The 21,056-nt window shown below is 35.3% G+C and overlaps 1 protein-coding gene across 11 annotated transcripts in view; it reads right to left on the bottom strand.

Moving 5' to 3' along the window:
* ATAD2B (ATPase family AAA domain containing 2B) overlaps positions 1-21,056 on the bottom strand; it is a 103,619-nt gene that overhangs the window by 30,384 nt on the left and 52,179 nt on the right. For all 11 annotated transcript variants that reach the window (XR_004987331.2, XM_045580500.1, XM_036434708.2 and 8 more), the window contains 3 exons: positions 19,542-19,853; positions 15,902-16,037; positions 8,728-8,914 (listed from right to left, as the gene is read on the bottom strand). Coding sequence is in view for 10 of the 11 variants with exons in the window: in XM_045580500.1 (XP_045436456.1) it covers positions 8,728-8,914; positions 15,902-16,037; positions 19,542-19,853 (635 nt within the window). In the remaining variant the exon portion in view is untranslated. The remainder of the gene's footprint in view (positions 1-8,727; positions 8,915-15,901; positions 16,038-19,541; positions 19,854-21,056) is intronic.

Consider the following 21,056-nt stretch of genomic DNA (forward strand, 5'->3'; position numbering starts at 1 on the left):
ACGAACTCTGAGAATAGTATTTAAAATTTCAGAAAAAAAGTGAAATCCTATTGTGACTTTTCTATAATGTAAAAACAGCTCTTCAGCAATTTGCTGGTAAAGTTGTGGAATAAGATACATTCTGTGAAACCAATTAAACAGATAATTCCAAGTAGAAAAATAAAGCCTCGTTTTAGTGAAGCGGCAACTGCCTTGGGAATAAGTGATGCCATTTGATAACTAGAAAAATACTCACCTACAGGGTGTCTTGGATTGGTGGATGTGCAAGGTGTAGTAGAAAACAGAAAAACTGTTATAGAGAAAAAAAGACAGTAGGCCAAATTACTGAACCAACCGTTTCAAAACACCTCTGACATGACCAGCACTCTTGCACAAATAAAATGAACAAACATCAGTGTATGGGAACTGTTAATTTTGATTCTTTAAACAATCTTTAAACTTCTGTTCCTTCTGGCCTCTTCTTGCCCTCAGATAGCATGTTCCCTTATATAACATAGTTTTGTTTCTTTGTGTGTATGTTTTTTTATAAATCACTAACTATTTCCTCTGAATATTAAAGATATGAAAGGCAAAAATCAGGCCACTGAAGTTAGAAGTACCCATGTAAGGAAACACTACTATAATAATATAAACTGCATCTATAGTTCTTATCATCTCAAAAGCTAGACTTTCAAGTCAGTACTTTAGCTGCCAAAATAAAATGTTCAGGGCACAAAAATGTACTATATTTTAAAAATTAAGAATAGACATGGCTAAGTGGTTGCACATCGAACTATGAACTAGATTATCACAGGTCAGGATACATGCCCAGATTGTGGGCTCGATCCTGTGTGGGGAGTGCAGGAAGCAGCTGATCAATAATTCTCTCTCATCATAGATGTTTCTATCTCTCTCTTCCTCTCCCTTTCTCTCTGAAATAAAAATATAATACATAAAAAAAATATACAGCCCAGGCCATTTCCTTCAAAATGTGAAAACTAGAATAATTGAAAAACAAATATAAATGAAGCAGAGAGCTCCAAGCCAGTATAGCTTTCTCTTTCCTAAAAGGAGCTGTATAAGAGAGAGGAAACAACTTTTTGTCATCAATAAACTTTCAGAATTTGTTTTGATCACATTTACAGTATTATGAATGTGCTAAATTAATACAATGTAAGTAAAAGAAGTCTTAGGGGCTAAAATATTCTCAATTTTTATAAAAATTTAAAAGCATTACTAAAATAAATTAATGCCTTATCCCATGTTATCACAAAATATTAAAATAGATATCTATGTTGCTGATATTTTTACTCCAGATATATCATTTTATTCCATTTATATTCTATTTACCTAAGATTTATTGAGCACCTCTGTAAAAATAAGGCACTGTTTTGGATATGAAAATTCAGGAATGAAGAAATAAAGTACCAGTTTCTTTCCAAGCATACAAAAATCAACTTGTTATAAAACACAACTATACTAGGATTTCTGAATAACAGTTATAATACAAATCAACTTGTTATGAAAATTAAATTGCCCAAATTTCTTTTCTGATATTTTCATTGCCTAAAAACTTCAAGAATGTTTACAAATGTGGTACATCCTGGATTGGTATGATTTAATTTACTTACAATTCAAAACACAGAAAGGCATGTACACAAACACAAGAGTATCCAAAGTATACACAGTCTGCTAGGAAAAATCCAGAAACCTTTATGCACAAACACATGAGAATCCAAAGTAAACACATAGGTAAGTATATTAGTTCCTTAATGCTACTTATTCAAAAAGAATTTCCTCTGAGCATTTCCAGATACCTTTTCTTTCTGAGGAAAGAAAACTAAAGTTTTCACCTAAAGAAAAGACCTTATTAACTATCTAAAATGATATGCAACGTCGTATAGGACTCAAACGCCAAAGCTTTGACAGACCATATATAAACATATCAATTCAATCATACTTCTGTATTAATGAAAAAGATAAAATACAGCAGATTCATCAATCACTTTTTTGCCTAAATCAACAATAGAAATAATACAAAAGGCAACAAAATATATTTGAAGATGTCAGAAAAGGGAAAGCACGGTTATTGTTTTTAAGAGTGTTAATACAGGCAAGTCTTTTACTACAGATACTAACACCTCCGAACTTGTTGTAGAATTCAATAATCAATCATGAACTTAATGAAACAACTATAAACCTTCCAGACTACACCAAGGTTTTCCATTCTCTTTCTAGAGGCTTTGGAGACTATGGATTACTGTTAACATGTACACACATACATACACACACTTCCACTTTGAGAACTCTGGCAAATGTTTCAGTAATAAATGTCTAACTAGTATCCAGTGATCAGCAAAAGTACATTTCCCAAAGGTCTACTGAAGACCTAGAATAGTAACACCTGGGATATTTAAAGTGCAGATTCCTAGGGTTCACCCCCAATTTAATGAATCAGAATCCATGGGTGTGGAGCCAGGGAATCAGAAAATTTAATAAGCATGCCCAGAAAATTCTTATGCTCACTAAATCTTGAGAAACAATGAGAAAACTCTACAGCAGACACTAACTCCTCTACTATTTTTCACCCAGTTAATAATATCAATCAATCGGTGAGACAGTCAGAGGAAGAAAAGTTTTGTCATACATATGCGTGCATGTGGTTATATTTTAAGAACAGAGAATTAAACATGATTCCCACTGTATAAAGAAATATCAAGGCCCTGGCCGAGTAGCTCAGTTGATTAGAGCATCGTAGGGTGTGCCATGGTTGCAGGTTTAATGCCTAGTCAGGGCACAATCAACCAATGAATGCATGAATAAGTGGGACAACAAATGGATGTTTCTGTCTCTCTAATTCTCCTTCCTCTCTCTCTCTCTTTAAAATAAAAAAATGTAAAAAAGGAAATGTCATGTAGAACTCTTCCCCTTTCCATCTTATCATACATACACAGCCCTTTAAAGGTGATTTAGAACTTCTTTCCTTTACGATTACCTTTCATGTTCACGTTACAGTATTTAGTAACCAATTTTATTTTTTAAATGTTTTTACTGATTTTCAGAGAGAGAGAAAGGGAGAAGATAGAGAAACATCAATGAGAAAGGAACATCATCAGTTGGCTGCCTTCTGCACAGCCCCTATCGGGGAGTGAGCCAATACTCAGACAGATGCCCTGACTGGGAATCAACCTGAGGACCACTTGGTTCCTGGGTTGATGCTCGACTGCTGAGCCACACCAGCCGGGCTTTAGTAACCAATTTTATATTAGGTATGTTAGAGGCTGGGGAAAAGCACAGAATAATGATTAACTACACACTGAACCCTTTTCCACATTTATTTAGAGATAATCTTGCCTATAGGAGGACTAGCTCCCAAGAGAAGCAAGGCAAAATAGAAGAAAAGAGCCAAAACCGGTTTTGCTCAGTGGATAGAGCATCGGCCTGCGGACTGAAAGGTCCCAGGTTGGATTCCGGTCAAGGGCATGTTCACTGGTTGGGCACATCCCCAGTGGGGGTGTGCAGGAGGCAGCTGGTCGATGTTTATCTCTCATTGATGTTTCTAGCTCTCTATCCCTTCTCCCTTCCTCTCTGTAAAAAAAAAAAAAAAAATATATATATATATATATATATATATATATATATATTTTTTTTTTTTTTTTTTTTTTTTTTTTTAAAGAGAGAAGAAAGGAAAAATAGGACAGAAGTATAGAGAGAAGGGGTATTAATCTTTCCAGTATTTCAGCACCCAACTCATGCTCTTTCTTCCCAAAGACTTGTACCTAATTTATACTCAGGTTCGCCAATCTCTACAAGTTAAGAATAAGTTCCTCAGTTTCATCATATAATGATTTTTTTAAAGACAGTTTTATGTTCATGAATTTAAAATAATTTTAAATAAGCACTTAAGATACAAATAGAGATTAACCAGGACAGTTAATCTGGTCTCTGGCCAGTGTTCAGAGGAAGTCTGAGCTTCTACTACCATGACTACAAAATTCTGGCTCAGTTCCTTGGCAGACTGGTCTATCCAGTTGTTGGTCACTCAAAAATGAGCTCTCCTTCTAACCCAGGAGACTTCAGGTAAAAGCAGAGATGAGATGTCTTGGTGTATTAGGTGCAATGTAATACAACCTAAACAATAAATACTGGCTTTTTGTTGTTTTCTGACACCGCTCTTTATCTCTCCACTCACATGACAAAGAAAAGAAAAGTAGTAAGAGCCAAGAAATGTGAAAGAGACCAAAGAGCATGCAGTTAGAATTCCAATTTAGCCTAATGATGCCAACTAGGATTCAGGAAAAATAGTTCTAGGATCCCAGTAATATCAACATGTAGTTTATACTACAATACTTCCTAAGTATTTCCTTACTTAAATATTAAGCCAGAAATGTTTGTAAATATGTACACATACTAGCCATAAGTAACAACAGAGAGACTACCCTCTCATTTTGAAAATGTTCCTCTTTCTTTTCTTATTGATTTTTTTTAATGAACATACCTTATTTTTTCTTAAAATATAGTTGGCATACAAAATTAGTGTCAGGTGTACAAAACAGTGATTCAACATTTATCTGTACATCTTATGAAGTGATCTCCACTTTAAGTCTAGTAACCATCAATCAATGTGCAATGTTCTTACAATATTGTTGACTATATTCCCTATGTTGTACATTATATGCCTGGATCTATTTATTTTTTAACTGAAAGTTTGTGCTTTTTTTTTTTTCTTTTCTTTTTTCTTTGAGAGGAAGGGATATATATAGAGAGAGAGATCCCTTGCCTCTATAAGCGCCCCCACAGAGAATCAAACCCGCAAACTGGGCATGTACCCTGACTGGGAACTGAAACCCGCCACCTTTTGGTTTACAGAACAACACTCCAAGAAACTGAGACACACCGGTCAGTGTGAAAATGTTCCCCTTTCAACGTGATTCTATCTTGTTTGATTGATACTGTCAGATATACATATAAAAAGAAAAATAATAGTCCAAGCAATGCAGCAGAGTATAAACTAAATGACCAAATTTCTCCATTTCTCCAATCCTTCAAATTCCTTCCCCCATGCCAAAGCAATTATTATTAACAGGTGGTGGTTGTTGTTTGAGGGGAGGGGGACGGCGGTATTCATAGATAAACGCTCCGCTTATATATAAGCATGGATACAGCATTTCTAATGCTTTTTTTACATAAAGAATATCATACTTAGAGTGATTTAAAACTTGCTTTTTTCACCAATATCTCCTTCATCTTCCTACATCAGCCTATGTAAGATTACCTTAGCTTTGTTAATGGCTTCACCACAACTCTCTGCATGTGAGAATGTACTATGACTTATTTTAGCCAGTCCACCATTAAAGGACATTCAGTTTGTTTCTTTTGGTCTTATTTTGTTTGGCAATTTTACACAATGCCGTCATGAATATCCTTGTTCACTCAGCTGTGAATACTTAATGCTAATATACCTTTAAGGAAAATTCTTTTTTCCTTTTTTTTAAATATATTTTATTGATTTTTTACATAGAGGAAGAGAGAGGAATAGAGAGTTAGAAACATAGATGAGAGAGAATCATCGATCAGCTGCCTCTTGCACACACCCTTACTAGGGATGTGCCCACAACCAAGGTACATGCCCTTGACCAGAATAGAACCTGGGACCTTTCAGTCCGCAGGTAGACGGTCTATCCATTGAGTCAAACTGGTTTCAGCTACGGAAAATTCTTTAATGTAAAATTCAAATGATATATGTACTTGACATTTTAAAAGACAGTGCCAGACTACACTCCAAAATCGTTAAATAAGTTTACATTTCTACTAGCCACATTTGAGTGTCCCACATCTCCAATGCTTGGTGTTATCAAGCTCTTTATAATTACAAACCTAACAGTTGTTTTAAAATGGTATCTCATTGCTTTAATTTGCATATTTTTTTACTCACAAGTGAGACTAAGAATCTTTCCAAATTTTTATTGGTTGCTTTTTCTATTTTTTCCCCCTCCCTATAAATGGCATGCTCCAATTTTGCCAATTTTTATATTAGGTTAATATTTCTTCTTACTGACATTAACATTTTTTTATGTTTAGGAAACTTGTCCTTCACATGTATGTTAAAAATATACCTACCAGATTATGTCTATTAATTTTATTTAAATGATTTTTTGGCCATATGTAATTTTAAAATTTTATAAAGTCAAATTTGTTCATATCTTTATGTTTTCTGGATTTTGTTCATTGCTTAGAAATCATTTTCCCATATCCAAGATAATAAATGTATGACCTTGTGAATGCTTATTAACAGTCCCACTGACAATCTAGAATTTGTATTTGGGTTACAGAAAAAGGTAGGAAATTCAGTTTTGTTTCTTTTTCCCTTAATTAGCCAGCCAGTTTTCCAAGACCATTTATTAAATAATCCACCTATTCTACCTACGGATGTTAAACAGTATCATGATTACTACACAGGCATAAATGAATTCTCTCCTTTGTTCTATTACTTTTCTACCTATCCCTACGTGGGTTCGAATTCTTTACTACTCTAATACACCTATTACTTCTATTACATCTTTACTACTCTAATACATCTCTTTGGAGTCTGCCCAGCCATTCATCAGCTGTGAAAAGAGCTGTCAACATCTGTTGGGTACTATATGCTAAGCTTACTGAATAAGCTTACTTTAATAATCACAAGCAACCCCCCACCCCAAAAAATATTACAACTTAGGTGGTATCGTTATTTTCATTTTACAAACAAGAAAAGTAAGACTCAGAGGTTAAACAACTTGTACAAGACCACAACTAATAAGCAAAGTAGCTGAGATTTTTATCTGCAATTTGAGTTCATTCTACACTTTGAATCATAGTATATATTAAAAACAAAGTGTGTCTGTCATTATTTCAACTGTCCTCCTCAACTGAATTTTAGATATCTTCAGTTAGGTGTATCATCACCATTTTTATTGGTTTCACAGCTTTCCTTCTTTTACTATACTTAGGGACAGTTTAACTATCATAAAAATTAACTTATCCTTTAAGATTAAAAGAATTCACCTGTGCCCGACCAGCATAGCCCAGTGGTTTAAGAACCAGGTCACAGTTCGGTTCCAGGTCAGGGCACATGCCCGGGGTTGTGGGCTTGATCCCAAGTGCAGGAGGTAGTTGATCAATGATTCATATTCTTTTTCTCTCTCTCTCTCTCTCTCTCCCTCCCTCTCTCTCTCTCTCTCTCCTTCCCTCCCTCCCTCCCTCCCTCCCTCCCTCCCTTCCCTTTCTCCCTCCCTTCCCTTTCTCCCTCCCTCTGAAATCAATAAAAATATATATATTTTTTTTTAAATTCACCTGTGAAACTACCTGGACTTAGTACTTTATTTTTTTACACCCAATTTCTTCTTCCACAGCTAGTGTTTTGACTGTTTGGCTTCTCTCTTCTCTGGGGTCAATTTTGTTAATTTATATTCTTCTATTAAATCACTCAGATTTATTTTATATGGTACTGAGTAATTTCCTCACTTGCATACAAAGCTACAATAATTTTGTCTTACTAAATAAAAAATATGAGCAAATATATAAACCAACATTATTGGAAAACACAGCAAGAATGAATTAAATGTATAAAACTTGGAGCAAATTACTGGTATACCATTTTTTATTCAGAACATGAGTGTTTTGGGGGAGGGAACCCTTTAAATAGGGCTTTTTAAGTAGTGAAGTGCAGCTAGGGTGCTCATACTCAAAGAACTAAGTAAAAGAGAAATGAAATCAACACTATGAACTTTTAAAATAATACTTTTAGAATGTTTAAAAAATGTTTCTTGCTACAAAGGTACAGAATGGTTTTCAGTAACATAGTATATGTATTAAATATTTATAAAATGTTACTGAAATAAAACAGTAAAGTTGTTTGCAATGCTCTAACTGTTATTACTCCAGTCATCTAATCTCTAAAAGTAGGATAAATATCAAAGAAGAAAGTGGCACTCCTCTCTCTAATCCTATGTAATAAAAGCCTAATATGCTAAGTGTCCAGTCGTCTGATCAACAAATCAACCAATCAAAGCATAATATGCTAATGATATGCTAAGGACGCTCAATCACTCACTATGACATGCACTGATCACGGGGGGGGGGCGCGGCAGTCAACCGGTCAACCAGTCGCTATGACGTGCCCTGACCACCAGGGGTCAGATGCTCCAACGGGTAGATAAGCTTGCTACTGGGGTCCGCCAGATTGGGAATGAGCAAAATGGAATAGACACATCCTGGAGTGCTCCCGTGGTCCCTCCCCAGCTAGCCAACCTCCCACGTCTCTCCCCCGCCCCAATCATGCGGCCTGGCCTACATGGATCGGGCTGAAACCAGCAGTTCGACATCCCCTGAGGGGTCCAGTTTTGTAAGAGGACACAGGCATTTCAAATTGAGTATCATTTCCCTTCCTATAAGTACAGAGATTAAAGTCTAGAAAGGCTCTGAAACTATAGCTTTGAAAAGAAGCTGAGAAAAAGCCAAAAGAAACTCCCTTTCTACACCATTTAATTAAACAAGAAACGGGATATTAAAATTCAGAAATGAATGAAGTATCATTGTAAAAACAAGCTCACTTTGGAAAACGTTACTCATCCAAAGGATTCTCTACCTTAATATTATGTTAACAAATAAGCAACAAAAAGTTAATATTCATATTCTTCTTCTTTGAAAAATTTTATCTATTAACACTACCAAGAAAGTTGCAACTGCTCTAACAAGGTACACACCTACCTGTGCACATGATTCTTCAGGTGTTTTGGCACTAACTGAATAAAGTGCTGGGAGATCTAGTCTGTGCACAGAGAATTTTTCTAGAGTGTGCAAAAGCGCTGGAGCAAGGTGAGAAGTTTGACCTGAGCCTCGTTCTCCAGACAGCAATAATCTTGGCCTGTAAGAGGTTGGCTGATGATATGGTGACCTGCAATACATGTAAGACATAATAATTATTTTGAAACCATATACTCTGAAGATCAATATGAAATATTAGGCAATATATTTACATTAAAAGAATATAACTCCAAATTAATAGAACTTCCCTATCTTTCTTATTTTTTAAGTAAAGTGAATCATTTTTCATTAATTAGTTTTAAAACGTTGATCTCTCTGACCATTATAATAACCAAGAGGTAAAAGTATAAAAACCCCTTCTAAAAAAAGTAAAAGTATATTAACTTGGAAAGTGTTTCAGACACAATGTGTGATTTAGTTATTATCGATCCATGGTCAAATGTTAAGAATCCCACTTCAGCCAAAACCGGTTTGGCTCAATGGATAGAGCGTCGGCTTGGGGCCTGAAAGGTCCCGGGTTCGATTCCGGTCAAGGGCATGTACCTTGGTTGCGGGCACATCTCCAGTAGGGAGTGTGCAAGAGGCAGCTGATCGATGACTCTCTCTCATCGATGTTTCTAACTCCCTATCTCTCTTTCTTCCTCTCTGTACAAAATCAATAAAATATATTTAAAAAAAAAAAAAAAAAAAGAATCCCACTTCAACAAGGAGGTACATCTGAAGATTACCCAAAATACAGGACTTTTTTTTAATGGTTAAAATATTAAATTGTATGTACTTTTAACCACAATTTTTTAAATGGGGGGGGGGGGGAGAAGTAGGACTTTTTCTGTGGCTGCAAATTTTGTTTCTAGGCTAATAGAAACTGTTTTTACCCTCAAATATGACATCTAAAGCCCTACACTAGAGAAGGTAGGTTTACGTAAATATATTAATGAAATTGAAATAAATAAAACAAATTCATATACAATCACTATAAATTCTAAATATATAAATATATAAATTCTAAGAAATGCAATAAACAAACAACTAATGGGAAGAAATAGAGAAAACACTGTTACTTGAAAAGGATTATTATGTACTAGAAAATCCAAGAGAATCATCTAATAGTTTTCATATTCTACCAGCAAAGGATTAAGATAAAAGATGGAAACAGAAAGGCAAAAAGATTTCCTAAATACCATCAAGAACCAATATAAAAAAAAAAGAAATAAGATCCTATTTATAACTGCAAAAACACAAATGGCAAAACAAATAATATTATTAAAAAGGAAGAAACAATATAGAATACATCATGAGTCTGGTTTTATAAAGATGTCAATACATATGTGTGTATGTATTTTATTGTATTTTATTTTATACATTTAAAAATTCTAATCAAAATCCCAAAAGAATTTGAGAGAGGGAGATTTCAAGCTTATTTACCACATTATCTGAAAAAAATAATCAAGAAATTTTTGAAAAAAGACGTTAGGTCCAATTTTACATTTAAACCTGTTTTAGTAACAAACACTTCATACAAATTTATCATTTAACTTTCTTAACAATTCTGTGAAATACATAAGTTTCCATCTATTAAATAGATGAAGAAACCAAAGTTCAGAGAGGTTAGGTATAAGATTGTACAACACAGTGGTGACAGATTTCAAATTCTCATTCAGGCCCATATAAATGCAAAGGCTCCCAAACACTATGTTAAGATGTGCCCTACTTTATACTGAAACATATTACAGAACATAATAACAAAACAGAATGTAAACTACACCAAGGAAAAGTAACACAGATCAGTGGAAGATAATAGGCAACCCAAGAAACAAATCATAGTAACTGAAAGAATTTTACGTTAAGATGAGGCATAAAAAAATTAATGGGACAGGGGTGAATTGCAAAATAAATGTTTAAAATAAGGAGGATTCAAATTCTCATTTAAAGGAATAAATAAAATGAATTCTCACAGAAAAACAACTAAGAAAAACCAAAAGATACATTTATCTATTTCATACAAATTTTTAAACTTTTATAATTCAAAAATTACAACCTGAACCAAATGGCAAACAACCAAATAAGACCAAAAATTTGCCATTAACAAAAATGGTTCTCAATGCATAAAGAGAGGATGTGCATAGAGTTAATAAAGAATGCTTTTTGCCAAAACCGGTTTGGCTCAGTAGACAGAGCGTCAGCCTGCATGGGGGGTCCCAGGTTCGATTCCGGTCAAGGGCATGTACATTGGTTGCAGGCACATCCCCAGTAGGGGGCGTGCAGGAGGCAGCTGATCGATGATTCTCTCTCATCGATGTTTCTAACTCTCTATCCCTCTCCTTTCATCTCTGTAAAAAAAAAAAATATCAACAAATGACAAGTGTCGGCGAGGATGTGGAGAAAAAGGAACACTCGTGCACTGCTGGCGAGAATGCAAACTGGTGCAGCCACTGTGGAAGACAGTACGGAGTTTCCTCAAAAAATGAAAATGGAACTCCCATTTGAACCAGTAATTCCACTCCTAGGAATATATCCTAAGAAACTAGAAACACCAGTCAGAAAGGATATATGCACCCCTATGTTCATAGCAGCACAATTTACAATAGCTAAGATTTGGAAACAGCCTAGGTGCCAGCCAGCAGATGATTGGATCAGAAAACTATGGTACATCTACACAATGGAATACTATGCTGCCATAAAAAAGAAGGAATTCTTATCATTTGCAGCAACCTGGATGGAATTGGAGAACATTATGCTGAGTGAAATAAGCCAGTCAATGAAAAAAACAACCACCACATGATCTAACTCATTATGGATAATAAAGAACATTATAAACTGATGAACAAAAAGATAGATACAGAGACTGTAAAGCAACAGACTATCAAATTATAGCAGGAAGGGTAGGAAGATATGGGAGAGATAAGAGGTCAACCGAAGGACTTGTATGCATACATATAAGCATAACCAATGGACACAAAACTCTGGGGGGTGAGGGCATGTATGGGAGTGGGGGAGGGGGGGAACAAGGGTAAGATATGTACACATATACGTTAATTTAAAAAATAAAATAAAAAATAAAATATATTTTTTTTAAAGAATACTTTCATGGGCACAGAATATAAGCAGATCATTCAAAAAAGATGCAAATAGATAATATGTTTTAAATGTTCATTCATTTAACACTTGGAGAATGCTTCCTATGCTGAATGTGTTGGCCCTACACATTCCAATAATACTACTGTTATCACAGAGCTCATAACTGAACAGTACTTAGTGAAAAAGTGATATACATAAATTATTATAATACAGTGTGCTTAACAAGCAGCACTGTTTAAGACTCATAGAGAGACCCCAATTAAAGATGCAGAGAAGGCTTTTCTGGAAAAGCGTTACCAAAGCACAAGCCCAACAGACAGGAGGCAGAAAAGATGAACACCGAGAGAGAACAACAGGATGTGCAAAGGACCAGAGGCTAAAAAGGCCTTGGCCCTTTGAGCTAATGAATACAGTTCATACAGCACCTTCTCTTATGGTTTAGGGCAATGCAGGTGTAAACGTACTGGGGGATGGGAAGCTTAGGAAAGGGAAGTGAAAAGGAGAAATGCTATGAAGGGTTTTGAAAACCACGTGATAAGTTTGGAATGTTCACTGAAGACATGGAGAAAGCATTAAGATACTTAAGCAGGGGAAGTGACATAATCTCACACACGATTTTGGAAGATGACTTTAGCCCAGAATGTCAGTATAGGAAAGGATTTTTAAAGAAGGCAAAACAGGAGGAATTATGGCCTGTTAGTGGTTTGCTATAATAACCGAGCATGAGATCTTAATGACAGTCTAGACAAGAATAGTGTTAGAGAGGTGAGAAAGGACACCCTAAGATGAGACTTATTTGGTCAGAACTTTGTCCGTGCCTAGATACAGAAGGAAAGAGGAGGAAGCTGGAAATGACATCCAATTCTAGTTGGACAACTAAACAAGCGGTAGCTCACAGGGCTGGAAGGAAGAGACAGGGAGACATAGCCCAGTGTGTACTAAAAGACCCATGGCCCAGCTCGGAGGGGTAGCTCAGTTAGTGTCATACGGATACAAGGATGCAGGTTCAATCCGAGAAACAACCAATGAATGCATAAATAAGTGGAACAACAAATCAATGTCTCTCTCTCTTTCCCCTTCCTCTCTCTCAAATCAATAAGTGAAATTAAATATCTATGGCACAAGAAAGGAAGACAAGCAGCTGGAAAGGGTCTAAGGGTTAAGGGTGATCTAGCTTTGAGAAAGACGTAGTGGTTATTAATAGGTGAAAACATAAATAATGAAAAACAGCTTTAACTGTTAATCAGATGAAGAAACCAAGGCTGAGAGAGTTGGAGTGGGAAAAAGTGCAATTTCCCAAAATTCAGTTTGGCAAGTATGGTAACTTCTCTCACTCCCAAAAAACGCCCTTACCTCATAGCATTCTCCATATTTTTTCATAGTATTTATCTTCTAACATTTTATTCATCTATTACACTTATTGTTCATCTGTCTCCATTTAAAATGTAAGCTGAATGAGAGCAAGGATTATAGTCCATTTTGCTCACGGACATATTCTAGGACAGCATGTAACACATGATGGGCACTCTGAATGAATTAATGAGTGAATGAATGATTCAAATAAACAAGATGTTATTTCGTCTATTTGGTTGACAAAGATTTAAAAAGGCAAATTGTACTCAAAATTAATAAGGATATAGGGAAAATACCATTAGTGTTAAAAATAAAATTGGTACTATCTTTCTGGAAGCAACTTAACAACTTGTATCATGTTTTTAAATATATACACCCTTTTAAACAGCGATCATAGTTTTTAAAATTTACCCTAAGTTCTGAATCAGATAATGGTACAAAGATGTATACTTAGAAATTTGACTACCACAGCACTATTTATAAAAGTGGAAAATTGGAAACTTTAATTTTTACCAGTAAGGTTATATAAACTAAGGAACACCTAAAAATAAAGTACTATGCAGCTATTTTAAAAGAATGGCATTAAATATACTGACATGAAATAACATTCCCAACATAATGGATAAAACAGCAAGATATATTAAAAACCTTACAGGGAGGATATAGACTAGAGAGAATATTATGTGGGTCTGTCTATATGCACAGCAAGGGCGGTCACCAATACTAACAAATATTACCTGCAGATGCCTGGGCTTTAATTTTTACCTTCTTCTTTATGCTCTTCTTTATTACTTGAATTTTCTACAGAGTATATCCTCTTTCTAATTAGAAAAAACAAAGCTATTTTCATTTGGGAAACCTCAGAAAGCTGTGTTTCTCATCCCCTTATGACAAAATATTGTAAGAAAATAAACTTATTTTTCATCATAAGGGTTTTCTACCAGATTGACAGACCTTAAATATCTTTACTTACGTTTCATCTTAAACCTAAGTTAAAGGTTTCAACATTGTTTTAGGAAACTATTCCAGCGATGCTCAAACTAATGTTAATTGGAGACCAGAATTGAAGTCATCTTTCTATGTCTAGCACCTTGTTTTTATTGGCCTGGCATGCTAATCCACGTAGTTCAAACATCTATAACAAGATAAAAAAGCTTATTCTAGAATATATAGCTGTCTCACTATTAAAGCTAAATTAGAACTAGAAAAGCTTAAAGGAAGCTAAAATTAAACCAATTTCAAAAAGGCTAAACTAGCCCTAGCTGGTTTTGGCTTAGTAGACAGAGCATTGGGTTGTGTACTGAAAGGTCCCAGGTTCAATTCCAGGCAATGGCACACGACCGGGTTGTGGACTTGATCCTCAATGTGGGGCATGCCGGAGGCAGCCGATTAATGATTCTCTCTCAACATTTATGTTTCTCTCTCTCTCTCCCTCTCCCTTCCTTTCTGAAATCAATTTTAAAAATTATTTAAAAAATTATCATATCAAAATCTATTTCTGTATCACTTTACTGATAATAGAACTATCTTATACAATTGGAACACAAAATTTTTTGACAGTTTCTTAGCTCTGCTATCATGTATTTCAAATCCAAATAACTAAAATTGTCAAAACAATTTACACACACACACACACACACACACATACATACACACAGGCTAGCTAAGTGGGGTAGAGGAGGACTGTTTGGCTTTCCCTTAGCCATGAATAAAGCAGATCTGTACAATTAATGAAATAGTCTAAGAAAACGTCCCTGAGGGCATACAAGTAATGACCCAAGAGTAAAAGAAAAAAAGTTTCTAATAGAAGAGCTTGCTATTAAAAGAAAATAAGAGTAAATGAAGGTAATTTATTCTCATTTTTTAAAATGCAAAACAAGCAAGAGTTATCAATGCAAGTAATTAAAATAACATTTTACCAAAATCCAAATGGAAGAAACTTCAATTCAAGTTGAAGACTTAGATTTGTTCAAAATATATCAAAAGGAAAACTACATCTTCCAAAAAAAGTGCGATTAGACTTACCTGAATGGAGCATTATGGTCCTTTAACTCTCATAATAATTATGTAAATGTAAGTGATGATGCTATTAGTATTTGAAACTATTTGGTCCCTTAATTTCAAATTAGATTAGCACTAATATTGTTTACCCATTAAAGTGCACAGCAAAAGCTGCTTTAATATAAAGGTGAATATAAATAGAAATCTAAATTAAAAAAGTATAAACTAATGTTATTTTGGAGAATTGAAAAGTTACTTGTTTAATTACTGAGCAATTTCTAATTCAAAATCTTTTTAATACCCTAGAGTCCCTAAATTATCATCTGAAACTTACATAAATTAAAATATCATAACCATGGTAAATAATTCACTTCTGTTCATTTAGTTGAAATAAAAAGCAATAAAATTAGGAACATGAGTTGATTTTCTAAAGATAACCTTTCCTTCCACTTTGGTTTAAATAAAAGTCATAAACTGTTTAGAAAAAAGTTTTTACAATTAACCAATAAACCAATTTAGTACCACACAAAAACAATATACAGAGTAAGTATACCAGAACTGTGTCCAAACAACAGAAAATCAAAGTCCTCAAGGGTATAACCATAAGTAAAAATATACCATAATTCCAACCATACAGTAATAAAAATCATGTTAAATAGAAAGAAATGTGATTTACATTACTTACATTGTAAAATGAAGGTAGGATTTATGTACAGCAGCAGCTGATGACTGTTTCTTTGGTGATCCTGAGTGACAACTGGTCTCAAAAATTGATAGAGCATTCTCATCTTCACTATCATCTAAAACTAGAGTATCTATATCTGTTCAAAAACAAAACAAAACAAACCCACAAGATTGAGGCTTATAAAGTCATTTAATATTAGTGTTCACAAAAGCTAAAAAAAAAATAGGTTTAAAAATCGAATTAACCAGAACCATGAAGACATGGAACAGACTGACACACCTTGGTGTGGATTGGGGGGGACAAGAAAAGATAAAACAAAGAACTTACATACAAAATTCATGCACAAGTAGGGTCCCTAGCCGCTGCCGGCTGCCAGCCAGGGCCTCCCTTCCCCAGGTGCCAGCCCCTGGCTGGGGCCTCCTTTTGCTAGCCGCTGGCAGCCAGCCAGAGCCTCCCTTTGTTCCACGCCACCCCCTTGTGGTCAATGCATGTCATAGCAAATGATTGAACTTCCAGTCAGTTGAACTCACGAGGGGACACATTGCATATTAGGCTCTTATATATAGATATGCATAGCCATATGACACAATCAATAGGGTAGTGAAGACCTGGGAGAAGGGGAGAAAGGGTTGGGAGGAGGGGTAAAGGGGAAGGAAATAGGAGATATCTGTAATACTATCAACAATAAAAAATATTTTAAAAAATGACATTAACTAATAAGTTATCAAATAATATCAATTGAGCAGGCTAATTGACAAACTGCACTATTCTGAATAATTTATAAGTGAAATAATGTAATTCTTTCACCTTTACAGACTATTCAAGTGTTGTAAGATATAATTTAGGAGTCTTCATTGACTACAAGAAGACTGAGATGAAACAGCACTCACATAAAATACCCATCCTATTTGTTAAAAATCCAAAAGGTTGGCGACCACTGGTCTAAAGTATTACAAATAGTAGTACATATGTCTCCTTTTCCCCCAGTGACCTTCCCCTTGCCTCCCCCAACCCCCGGCACTTGCCCTCACCCCAGAGTCTGTGTCCATTGGTTGTGCTTATATGCATACATACAAGTCCTTTGGCTGATCTCTTATCGCCCCCCAACCCTCCCCTGTCTTCCCGCTGAAGTTAACAGTCTGTTCGATGCTTCTTTGTCTTTGTATCTATTTTTGTTCATTAGACTATGATGTTCTTTATATTCCACAAATGGGTGAGATCATGTAATATTTATCTCTGAGTTAATTTTGATGAAAGCCAGTACATCTCATCTAAGATATTTGGTATAAAATAGAGCACTTGACCCAGAACCAACACACCTAGTGGTTGGCTTCAGACCACATCAGAGCACGACCCAATTAGTCCCTCAAACAGCACACTTCCCAGGGTGACTTCAGTGGGCACCAGAACCTATTGGAGCAAATTCTGCTTCGTGTGGTCAGCACCTGCACAGAGCTCTACACTGTGGTGGGGGTCCCTCCTCAGAGTCAGCCAGCCTGCGGGTCAATCCCATCCAGGCATGGGCCAGCAGTAATCAAGACTCAGTTACCATAGAAGGGCTCACATAATCCACACAAGGGATATTCCTGGAGCACCTCGCTCAGGTGATCGAGGACACTGAGCCACTGAGCCACAAAGACACCTATTACACAAAGTAAGACTGGGAGATACAGCAGATCTACCTAATGCACAGAAACAAATACAGAGAGGCAACCAAAATGAAGAAAAAAATAAAAGTGCCCCATATGAAGGAAGAGGAGAAATCCCCAGAAATCTTGAGCTAGAGCCAGTTCTTATAAAAGCAACAAATTAAAACATTTGGGAAGCCGTGGTCAGTGTAGCTCAGTTGGTTGGACATCATGCCATGCACTGAAAAGTTGCTAATTTAATTCCTGGTCAGGACACATGCCCAGGTTGCAGGCTCAATCCCAGGAAGGGGGTGTGCAAGAGGCAGCCGATAGATATTATGCTCCCACATCCATGTTTCTCTCTCCCTCTCCTTTCCTCTCTCTCTATAAGTCAATAAAAATGTTTAAGTTTTAAAAAGTTGGGTGGGAAATACTAGTACATATCCTTAGTTATGAAAGTTAGATAAGAAATGTATTATTTGTGGCAGAATACCTGGCTCAAAGATAATAAAATATTTATTCCCTTCCATATTTAATTAAAGAAACAAAATAATCCATATGACACTTCATGAGAATCCATCCCTAAAAAATAAAGTTCCTGAAAAATAGAGTTAGAACAGCAAAATTCATTTAAATATTAATGGGTTTTACTACATATGATATTTTCAATGTTAGTGTAATTCACTGAACAATTTTCTATTTGATACAGACGACTTGCTAAACAAGATACTATAAACTGGGCCAATGGTGAGCAAAATCATTAGTCAACAGAGCCAAATACCAACAGTACAACGATTGAAATATCTTTTGAGAGCCAAATTTTTTAAACTTAAACTTCTTCTAATGCCACTTCTTCAAAATAGACTTGCCCAGGCCATGGTATTTTGTGGAAGAGCCACACTCAAGAGCCGCATGTGGCTAGTGAGCCACAGTTGGCCGACCATGGAACTGGGGAAATCAAGATAATTAAAACATATTACTTTCACTGAAACCGGTTTGGCTCAGTGGTATAGCATCGGTCTGAGGACTGAAAGGTCCAGGGTTCGATTCCGGTCAAGGGCACGTACCTTGGTTGCGGGCACATACCGGTGGGGGTGTGCAAGAGGCAGCTGGTCGATGTTTCTCTCTCATCGACGTTTCTAGCTCTCTATCTCTCTCCCTTCCTCTCTGTAAAAAATTAATAAAATATATATTTTTAAAAACATATTACTTTCTCTACAAAGTTCATCGGCCTTACTCTGATTAGCTTATGAACTTAAAATTTTCCTGTAAATGAACAGGAAAGGTAGCTTTCTGTTTTTAAAGGTAGCTTTCTATCTTTACCTCAAGTCCAAACTACAATCTTGAGGCTAGAATCCAAGGTATTTTATAACCAACCTAATTCTAGTCTACTTCCTCACTAAAAATTTATACTCCATTAGTACAGTAAACTAGAATGCTCTGCCAATAAAAACACATGATGAATAGAATCCAGAGGGTATTAATAGTACCATAATTAAGAGCATGGATTCTGTAGTCAGAGTCCCTGGGCTTGAGTAAGCCCTAGAACTTACTGAGTGACCCTATGTAAGCAAATACCTTCCTCAATCTTCCAGTTTCCTCATTTATAAAATAAAGAGTACCCTATCCACAGGATTATTATAAGAATTAATAAACGACAATTTGTGTAAGGTCTTTATAATAACAACATAATTGTAAGCCATTATTACTATATAGTCAACTCCTCAAAAGACCATAATACTCCTACATTAAGACAATCAGAATGTCCCAAGAGCAAATAAACAAACATCATGTGTATATTTTTAATAAACATTCACTAGTCAACTACCATATACTAGGCAACATGCCAGGCCAGGAATACACAATTGTGAATAAAAAGGGTATATTTTCTATACTCATGGCAAATATAAAAGAGTAACATATAAATAAATAAGCTTATGAGAAAATTCAAAATTTATTTATTTATGCCTGTACTTGTTTCATTTTAACAATACGAAAAATAATTATAGTACCTTCTTTCTTGTCACTCTGGCTAATTTCAGCATGAGGAAACACTTTTTGCAAGACTGCGAGGATATTGTTGAAGCTTCTTTCTAGCAGTGGCCTTATGATGGGGGACAGTGCATGTCCCGAAGACATGACAGCACGCTGGGAAGCAGGCACAATGTTCTGCATTGCATGGTAAAAATCTTGAGCACTGAGCACTATGGAGGACACATCTAGCTGCAGTTTGTGGCTGCTGGCATAGATCTGGGGGTAACGCCTCCGCAGGGCAATCAGGGCAGCTTCAGTGCACAGGGCCTTGATATCAGCTCCACAATACCCTAATGCACAAAAGGAAAAGGACAACAAAGGTAGGTTTATTCTTCTAAGGCCAACCATGTTTCACAAATATACACATCTTTACCTAAGAAAATAATAAAAAAATCAATAATTATTTGTAATTTTATCAGCAAAATAAAAGTTGACCATTTAAAATCACATAGTTGTTTACTCATTAAGACTAAAATGTTTTGAATATTTATATTAACAAACACATGAACTAACAATATTAAAATAAGGCATGTATTTTGTGCCAATACCACAGATGATAACTGACAACTTTACTTCAAAAGAGGTTTTTAAAAAATATAGTTTCATCTCAAACCTTCATCAATATTCCCAATCTTTAGTTTAGTCTTCATGAAATTAGTTACCTATCAATCTTTTCAATATTACTAATTTCCAAACACATAGAGTAATACAAAACAGCACATAAACAGAAACTTCAAAAACAGAGCTTATTCAACTACCAACTCTGAGTGCAACTGAGAAGTTGATTTCTAATTATCCCAAAAACTATATTTTAAAGTTGTGATCATCTCTGATAGTTCCAAAACATTAAAGGGAATAAAAATGCATTAATTTTTCACATTAACCTCACATATGTTATATATATATATTTTTTTAGCTTAAAATGACTGATGATTTAGTTCTAAGGAATAGACCAACCAGGGTATTATCCATTACCCATATTTAAATGATTTATTATAATTAACAACAGATCAAACCCCCGATGGATGCTTTTAAGTCATTTCATTCATTTAAGCAACAAATACAAAAATACACTATTTCTTAGGTTTTTAACACAAAAATAAAGAAAACTCAAACTAACCATGTTGTTTTTTGTATTAGTAATTAAACTTGCATTTGGACACCTTTATCAATTACACCAGCAGGGGGAGTCACCTCACCTAGCTATACAACATTGGTCTCTCAGCTCTTCAAAGAGTGGTATCAGGTTTATTTATTTTTTTATACCTTACAATGGTCTCACTGAAAACTTAAATACTGAAACAAAAATGGTGGTTAGGAAAACTACCAATGAGGAGAGAAAAAATGGCCCTAGACTAACTGGTAGAAAAAATACATTAAGGGACAAACCTATATAATTCAAACTGCTAGGGCAAATAATTCTGTTAATCAAGTCTTACAAATAATTGGGGGGGGGGGGGGGGGGAAATCCTCTTTATTTTGCTCTCTTCTAT

The sequence above is a fragment of the Pipistrellus kuhlii genome, unplaced genomic scaffold, assembly GCF_014108245.1.
Source record: "Pipistrellus kuhlii isolate mPipKuh1 unplaced genomic scaffold, mPipKuh1.p scaffold_m20_p_13, whole genome shotgun sequence".
Lineage (NCBI taxonomy): Eukaryota > Metazoa > Chordata > Mammalia > Chiroptera > Vespertilionidae > Pipistrellus > Pipistrellus kuhlii.